Source organism: Eublepharis macularius, chromosome 5 (genome assembly GCF_028583425.1).
Source record: "Eublepharis macularius isolate TG4126 chromosome 5, MPM_Emac_v1.0, whole genome shotgun sequence".
NCBI classification, from domain to species: domain Eukaryota; kingdom Metazoa; phylum Chordata; class Lepidosauria; order Squamata; family Eublepharidae; genus Eublepharis; species Eublepharis macularius.
The window spans coordinates 93146326-93155263 of record NC_072794.1 but is presented as its reverse complement, the minus strand read 5'-3'; the positions used below and the strand labels follow the sequence as shown (position 1 = coordinate 93155263).

Sequence of the window (8938 nt, the reverse complement as noted above, 5' to 3'; positions counted from 1 at the left end):
TTTATTGTAGCATAAGCTTTCAAGAACCACAGTTCTCTTGCATCTGACTAGAACTGTGGTTCTCAAAAGCTGATGCAACAATAAAGTTGATTAGTCTTAAAAGTGCTACTGAATTCTACTCTTTTCTAATATAAATAAAATAACAATAATAAAATAAAAAAATCAAAGTTTACAAACAGAGATAAAGACTGACAGTGGACATATGAGTATGTTAGTGATATAGGATGCTCAGATGCTGAGCAGTGCAGCTTAACAGTTGCAGGGAAGGAATTTCAATGGGAGAAAGAATGTCACCCCTCCTTGACCAGCTACATTTGCTGATTTTTTGTCAGTATAATATATTTATTTAAAATATTTCTGTGCTGCCTTTCCACACAAATTGGGTCCCCAAAATGGTGAATATCCAAACATTAAAACATTCAAGCGGCATTTAACATATTTACACAATTTAATAAACATGTAAACATACAAAACACAACAGATACTGTTTTGTTTGCTCTTTTAATGAGAGAATGATTAACAGTTGTTCTTGCAGGTTCTCTGGTGTGATGTTGCTCCCCTTGCTTCACTTTGGTTCTGTTGCACTTTCTCTGGGATGAATTCAGCTTGCTTTTGGGAGTGTGCCTTGGCCATTACAGCCTTGCCCCAGTGTGTTTCTGCAATGGGAGTCGGCTTTGACATTTTCCCCATAGGAAACAATGGAGTGGCTGGGGGTACCTTGTTCAGAAGCCCATAGAACTGGCCTCTGAGGTCCAATCTTCCTGAAACTTGGGGGAGAGGGTTTTTAGAAGACAGTCAGGAGTAGGACCCCTGCAAATTTGGTGGGGTTTTCTTGAAAAATGTTGTCCCTCCCCCAGATAGGCCCCAGATATTTTCCCCATAGGCAATAATGGAGAGTAGGGGAGCACCTTCTTTGGGTACCCATAAAATTGGCTCCCAGGGTCCAATCTTCATGAAATTGAAGGGGTGTTTAGAGAACAGTCTGGGGTAGGTTGCCTCCAAATTTTGTGAAGTTTACTTAAAAAATTACCCCCCACCACCATCCCACCAGACCCCCCCCCCCGAGTGATTTTCTCATAGAAAACAATGACTGACACTTATTCTTGGTTTAATTACAGGAAGGACAAGTGAACAGCACCACAAGGGAAGAAAAAAACCCCAGCATTTTCACAAAGCTCAAAGGTGTAGCTAGTGCTTTGCAGTGGAATCTCGAGGATAGAATTTTGCCCAAGTGCTCTGAGGAATTCTCTTCAGCATCTCCTTGGGGAAGATACACAACAGCTGCCAGCCAATGTCCAGTGTCTCATAAACAGTGTGGTTTTCATAGGGCCCCTGAGCAATGAAGTTCTTCAAATTTCTGCAGGAATTCAAGATAGAGAAGATCATCTGAAGTAAGGGCTTCCTCCCCTACAACAGCTTTCATGGCTTGGACATGCTTCCCAATAGCATAGCAAGCATACAACTGGTTTGAAACCTCAGCATGATCCTTCCTTGTCATCCCCTCTCCAATAGCTGACTTCATCAATCGAGACAAAGAGGGAAGTACATTGATAGGTGGGTAAATCTGTCTGTTGTGCAGCTGCCTGTCCACGTAGATCTGTCCTTCAATAATGTATCCCGTCAAGTCAGGAATTGGGTAAATAATATCATCATTGGGCATTGTAAGAATAGGAATCTGAGTAATGGACCCATTCCTGCCTTCCACTCTCCCAGCCAGTTCATAGATAGTGGCTAGATCTGTGTACGTGTAACCAGGAAAGCCCCGCTGGCCTGGCACTTCTTCCCTGGCTGCTGAGACCTCTCTCAGAGCTTCAACATAAGAACTCATATTTGTCAGAATAACTAAGACATGCTTCTCACGCTGATAAGCCAAGAACTCTGCTGTGGTCAAAGCAAGGTGAGGTGTGACAATGTGTTTGATGGTTGGATCGTTTGCCAAGTTCAAAAACAGGCACATGTTGTCCATGGAGCCATTCTTTTCAAAGTCCAATTTGAAGAACCAAGCAGTCTCCAATTTCACTCCCATAGCAGCAAACACAATGGCAAAATTCTGTTCACTGTAGTCCATCACATCTTTGGATTTCTTCATCAAGCCTGCCTGGTGACAGATCTGAGCTGTTATCTCATTATGGGGCAAGCCAGCAGCTGAGAAAATAGGGATTTTCTGTCCTCTGGCAATGCTAAAACAATGACTGAATGTAACCATATTTTTACCGATAATTTGGTTTCAGAATACCTAGTTTTTGATTCAGAATACCCAGATTTTACCAAATCAGCCAAAATTCGGTATTTTAATCCGAATTCCAAAACAAACTGCACACCCCTACTTCCAATATAAAAAAAATGTGTCAATTGAGCTCCTCACAACAGGTTCCCCAAGTAGATCCCTCACTCTCAGGAATATGATCTGTTACTGCTCATGTTCAGACCTGTTCTGTTACTACCCTGGAACATTCTCCTGGAAGGGGTGAGGCAGGTACTTACCCTCAGGGCCTTCTGAGGAGGCTGTAAAAAGGGAAATATGTAAGAGAGTTTATGGGGCAGCTTGAAGGTTTAAGATGCAGGCTCTGCCTTATCCATTTCAATGAAGTATTTTAATAATTTGAATATAAGATTATTTTTGTACTGTATGTATTGTTACCTGCCATGGATCCTGATTGCCTTGGGACAAAGGCTGGATATGTAAATATCCTAAATAAATAAATTATATTATTAACGAATAAATAAATACAAGTAAAATTTTGGCACACTCCTAATCATTAATTTGTGTTTCACTGTGGGTCATGATGGGTTCTTCCTTTCTTTACTCTTTGTCCCTTCGACTGCCCAAATGAATAACAGATATTGAACAAGTGCTATATGCTACTCCTCCAAGGATAATGGCTTGAGACTCTTAATGTAAGCTAGAGTTGCCAACCTCCAGGTGGCAGCTGTAGGTCTCCCAGAATTGCAACTGCAGACCATAGAGATTGGTTGCCCTAGAGAAAATGACTGCTTTGGACGGTGGACTGTATGGCATTATGTATGGCTGCTGAGGTCATCCCCTCCCCAAACCATGCCCTCAAGGCTGAATCCGCAAAATCTCCAGGAATTTCCCAACCTGAAGCTGGCAACTCTAACATAGACATGAATTTGTAAATTACTTTTTTAACTGTTTTAGTGCCCCTGTGGACAATATTCATCGCTTGTTTATAGAATATACCTCCTGTTTCAACCAAAGTTCACTGTAATGGAAAATGCTAAGTATTATTGTTAAGAGAATTTTGTCACTATTTAATTTGGCTGCATTTCAAGGGGTACTCATATGTAAAACAGAATGGCATATTCTGAAAGTGAAGACTCACACAGGCTGCGAGGCTTATTTTACAACCCAAACGGATGTTTCCCCAGGCTCATAAAATGTGCCCTTTAAGTAGTAGCTGTTTTGCTAAAGCCGCTCCCACACCTGCAATGGCCTTGTAAATGAACCTGGAATATTCAGTCCTAAGTCTCCTTGTAAAAACTAAGATCAACACAAGATTTACACAGTTTTATGGATTGGCTTTATAAGCTAGTTTGACAATGAATCTTGCTATCAAAATTACCTATGGTGTTAATAAGAGACTGAGTAGTGAGTTGAACCCAACAACATTACTTTTTAAAACTGCAGATAAAGAAGATGTGGTCAAGCTGATCTTAAATAGCTCTGTTGGAGAGGAGAAAAGATTCTGGGATGAATAAATCTGATTCATTTTGCATACACTTGCTGTAACATATTTACCATCAATCGGCCAGGGGGGCTCCACCTAGCACCGCTCATATGCCTGGTGGAACAGCTCTGTCTTGCAGGCCCAGCAAAAGGATAGCAAGTCTTGCCGGGCCTTGGTCTCATCAGACAGAGCGTTCCACCAGGCTGGGGCCAGGACTGAAAAGGCCTTGGCCCTGATCGATGACAGGCAGGCCTCCCTGGGGCCAGGGACCTTTAGCAGATGTTTCTCACTGGAACGAAGAGTCCTCTGAGGTTCATATGGGGAGAGGCAGTCCCGCAGATATGCAGGTCCCAGTCCTCATAGGGCTTTATAGGTTAATATATTGAGTGGAAGAGTGTTGTTGACTATCACTTCTTTATCCTAGCTTTTAAATTCTAGACAGGTTATATTGTCTGGTTGACTCCAAGAGATTATTAATATTTCCTTGAAAGGTAACGCTGTCAGCATTGAAGGAGGGGTTTTTCTTGTGAAAAACCGAAGAAGAAGCCTTTCTCGTGTCCTAAAAATATGAATAACTATTTCAGTCTGTTTTCTGGTCTGGTTTTTGATTGTCCTGGGAAAGGGGGAGTATTTCCCTGTTGGTTTTTCTGAATCTCTCAGAGGCTTGATTCCATCAGCTATAGAATCCATTCTATACCAACCGGCTAAGATAGGTATTAGGGGCCTCTAGTAGTTCCATTGCTGTCTGGCCTATTGGGACTAGAAGGTGGTGCTGGGAGATTGTTATTTGACCATGTGGTATGTGTTCCTGAGTCCCACATGATTCCATTTTGTCACCCATGCTGTTTAATATCTACATGAAATCGCTGGTAAGAGCATCCAGTGGCTTTTTAGAGAGGAGACATTAAAATATTCATGATGACCAATTCTATTTTTCGTTTTCACAGAATCACAAAGTTAGAATCCAACCCCCTGCCCAATGCAGGATGAGCCTAAAGCATCCCTGACAAATAGTCATCCAGCTTCTTCTTGAAAACTGCCAGTGAAGGGAAGCTCATCAGTCACCACCCCCTAGGCAGCTGATTCCACCTTTGAACTACTCTGGCTGCGAAAAAGTTTTTCCTAATATCCAGCTGGTACCTTTCTGCATGTAATTTAAGCCTGTTGCTTCATCAAAGTCAGGTGAGTCATGTTAACATGACTGTAGATGATGATGGGCTTGACGAGGACCAGTTGCCTGAAGTTCAGTTTAGATAAATTTAAAGTGCTGTTAGTCAACAGTAAGGTTGATTGAGGAAGGCAGACCCAGCCCATTTTGGAAGCTGTTTCATTCCTTCTAAATACTCCAGTTTGTAGTCTGAAGAGTGCTTTTAGTAGACTTGTGCATGGAAGTTCGTTTTGTTTGTTTCTTTTTTATTATTGATTCTTTTTTATTATTGATTCCTAAAGGGACTGCTTTGTTGTTTATTTCATACAGCGTTAGTTTTTTGTTACTGTTGTTTAATTTTCATAATTCTATTCTGTTATTTCCCATTTGAGATAATAATGAAATAGAATGGAAGACACCTTCCTCCTTCTTGGATCTGTACCTTCCCGGTTTTCTGTCTGAACTGGATAAAATTCAAGGTGACTGCAGTATTTTACTAGGACATCTACAGTGCCAAATATCAGATGTTTTTTGCCCCCTTTTTGAGGCAATTAAAGGTGCCCATGTTTAACATTGAAGTCTAAAGGAGAACTGATAGGAAACAGTAGCTCATAAAGTGGCTTAAGAAATTGGAACCACAGCCACTTAGCTTGAAGAACAGTAGCTTGAGCTTGAAAGGGGGATTTCCAGAGCCAGATAGACGGTTACAAATAGAGATGGGCATGAACTGCATTACAAACCTCAAAAACCCACGAAAATGGCGATCACGCAATCGTGACCCGGTGGTTCATGCTTGTCCACGGCCAACGAACCAGCGTTTGGGAGAGGCCTGGTTCGGGGCATTCGGGCGCGGTTCGGGAAGCCAGACACTCAGGCACCGCAATCTATTCCCCTGGCAACAGAGCCAGGGGAATGCCTGAGCTCTGTTTGCCCTCCTTCTGTTGCCCTGGAAACCCAAATGGAAGCCTAGCTTTCCTTGATCAGCAGGCCTTCCTTCCAACCACGGAGCTGCAAAGCGGTTAGAAGTTGGGAGAAGACACCCAGGGGAGGGAGGGGGAAGGGGGTGTTCTGTAGCCATGGGCACTCCAATCTCATCCCTGCAAAACCTGATAGGCAGCTCTGACGGCCAAACACAGACCTCCTGTATTGCTGAATGGGACCCATGCTTATAAATAGCTGTGGTCTCCCAGGCTGAGTTTCACTTTCTGCGAGCAGTGGAGTGGGACAGAGCTCTTGCTTGCCACTTGCTAGCCTTTGGGGAGAGAGACTGAGAGAGTACAATTGAGCTTGGCTTTGGTGGACAGGGATCTATCACCTCTGGTTCCAGGGCTGCTGCCTGGCTCTGGGGCCAAGCTCAGTAGGCACCTCGGCTGAAGGCTCACATTAGTGCCTGATCTCTTCAGGTCTGTGGGAGTGGTGGGCTAGGGCTCTAGTCCCTCCTTCCCTCTTGTGCCAGGGCTGCTGCCAGGCCCTGGGGCCAAGCTCGGTGGGTACATCGGCTGAGGGCTCACATTAGTGCCTGATCTGTTCAGGTCTGTGGGAGTGGTGGGCTAGGGCTCTAGTCCCTCCCTCCCTCTGGTGCCAGGGCTGCTGCCAGGCCCTGGGGCCAAGCTTGGTGGGTACCTTGGCTGAGGGCTCACATTAGTGCCTGATCTGTTCAGGCCTGTGGGAGTGGTGGGCTAGGGCCCTAGTCCCTCCCTCCCTCTGGTGCCAGGGCTGCTGCCAGGCCCTGGGGCCAAGCTCGGTGGGGACCTCGGCTGAGGGCTCACATAGATTATTATTAATCAGTGCCTGATCTGTTCAGGTCTGTGGGAGTGGTGGGCTAGGGCTCTAGTCCCTCCCTCCCTCTGATGCCAGGGCTGCTGCCAGGCCCTGGGGCCAAGCTCGGTGGGTACATCGGCTGAGGGCTCACATTGATCATTATTGATCAGTGCCTGATCTGTTCAGGTCTGTGGGAGTGGTGGGCTAGGGCTCTAGTCCCTCTCTCCCTCTGGTGCCAGGGCTGCTGCCCAGCCCTGGGGCCAAGCTCAGTGGGTACCTCGGCTGAGGGCTCACATTAGTGCCTGATCTGTTCAGGTCTGTGGGAGCGGTGGACTAGGGTTCTAGTCCCTCCCTCCCTCTGGTGCCAGGGCTGCTGTCAGGCCCTGGGGCCAAGCTTTGTGGGCACCTTGGCTGAGGGCTCTCAGTGTCATCTCCTTCTTCTCAGTTGTTGTTTGCTGGCAGTATGAGGCTCTGGGTGGGGGCCACGAGTGATCGTGGAGGGAAGTGCAGAGATTTTCCTGGTTGTAGCATGGGAAGCAGTGTTGTGCAGGGCTCTGGAGCAGCAGAGACTCCTGCTCCCCCAAAATCACCAGTTGTGGCTATGGAGGAAGCCAAAGAGGTCTTGCTGGTGGCAGAAGAGGAACTCCTAAAATTTTTTGGGGAGGAGGAGGCTGAGGGATCCTTGGAGGAATGATTTGGGTTCGAGGAAACCTCCAGCCCGTCCCCATCCCAAACTCCCGGTGGTGCTATCCCTGCCTGCAGTCCACCCACCACTCCGTCTTCCATTGACAGCACCGTGGCCCAGCCAGCAGCAACCCTTCATCCTCCCTCCCTTGGAACCATAAGTGGGCCACGGTTCAACCTCAATATTTGGAGGCACTTTCGGGCCCTTCCTTTTTCTTTTCTTTTTATAAAATTTTTTATTGGGTGAGTAATAAAACATAGTATTACAAATTTTCAATTAATTCCCTTATTTTCTTATTCCCCCACCCTTTCCCCTCCCCCCTTATTTTCTTAGACTTCCAACAGTTTTCCAACCCGCTGTCTACTTCCACTTTTTATATTCTCTTAATTAAAACTTATACCCTAAATTACCTACTTTAAGTACTTCTTCTTTTCTCTCTCTTTTTTAATAATATATATTTCTCAACTATACATTACATTTCTAACTTATCTATATTTCTCTTAAAGATCAGCATCTCTTCTCTTATTGCCCAATTAATAATTATCAAACAGCCATAGCTCTCCTTTCACGTCCCATTTCTTCTCTATATAGTGTTTCAATTTCCCCCAGTCATTAAAAAATTCTTCTGAGTTCTGTTCTCTTAACTTCCTCGTTAGTTTATCCATTTCTACCATGTACAGCAACTTTTGTATCCAATTTTCTATAGATGGTACTTCTTGCGTCTTCCAAGCCTGAGCGTATAAAATCCTTGCCGCCGTTGTCATATAAAATATTAATGTCCTCCTGTGAGGCCCCGCCCTACCCGACGCCACCCTCCCCTGCTCTGCCGTGCCCTCGGGCCTCGCTGGGGTGGTGGCAAAAGAGCCCCCTCGGCCTCAGACTGGGCAGGGGCAGCAGTTTCACCACTGGCTTCTGCCTCCTACCAGCTGCCTGGAGAGCCTATGGCCATTCCCTCTCTCTCGCTTCCTTACTCTCGCCGTACTCACTCTCCCTGCCAACTTCTCCTCCTCAGCGTCCTCGGGTTCCTCCCTTTTATGCCACCACCTTAACCAGCTTCCTGCCTCCCTACCAATCCATAACCGTGCTCTCCCTCCTTTCTGCCTCATGCTCTGCCGTCAGCCCTGTCACTGGTGCTTTCCCTTGTCCGTTCCCCCATTCTTCCTCCCGTCTGCCTGCCTCCTCCAGCCTCCTCCCTTTCCAGTTTCCTGCCAATCCCCTTCCCCCCTCCCCAGCCCGAGCCAGTCTTGTCACACTGGGGAGCCCTCCCAGCCATCGTCCCCCCAATCAGGCCCGGCACTGCTCAGAGCTCCCGCCTCCCTTCTGCTGCCCGCGTCTGCACCCTCCCCCTTCCCCACGTAGGCCTCGCCCACCCGGTGGCCATGCTCCCAGTCAGCCGCCTGCCTGGCGATGGCCTCCCCGGGTCCTCCCGGCCTGCCGCTGCCGGCGCCGCCGGGCGTGCCAGCCCTGGGCTCGTCAGCATGGGCCATGGCGGCGGTGGCCACGGTGGCACGGCGTTTTCTGGCTCTGCTGCTTCCCCCGGCCAGAGCCGCACCCAGGAGCTGCTCCGCCGCCACGCTTGTTGGCACTCCATTGGCCCAGCCCTCCCCGGGCCTTGAGGTGAGTGGGGGGGTCTGAAGGGCAGGAGGGCCTTGGCGC

The 8938-nt window shown here is 47.1% G+C and overlaps 1 protein-coding gene across 1 annotated transcript; it reads right to left on the bottom strand.

Moving 5' to 3' along the window:
- Window positions 1-1188: 1188 nt before the first annotated feature.
- Window positions 1189-2104, bottom strand: LOC129330891 (V-type proton ATPase subunit B-like). Its single transcript, XM_054981160.1, is given in 2 exon segments — window positions 1189-1348; window positions 1350-2104. Coding segments are annotated over 2 exon segments (900 nt in total). The 5' UTR covers window positions 2090-2104.
- Between the last annotated feature and the right edge of the window lie 6834 nt (window positions 2105-8938).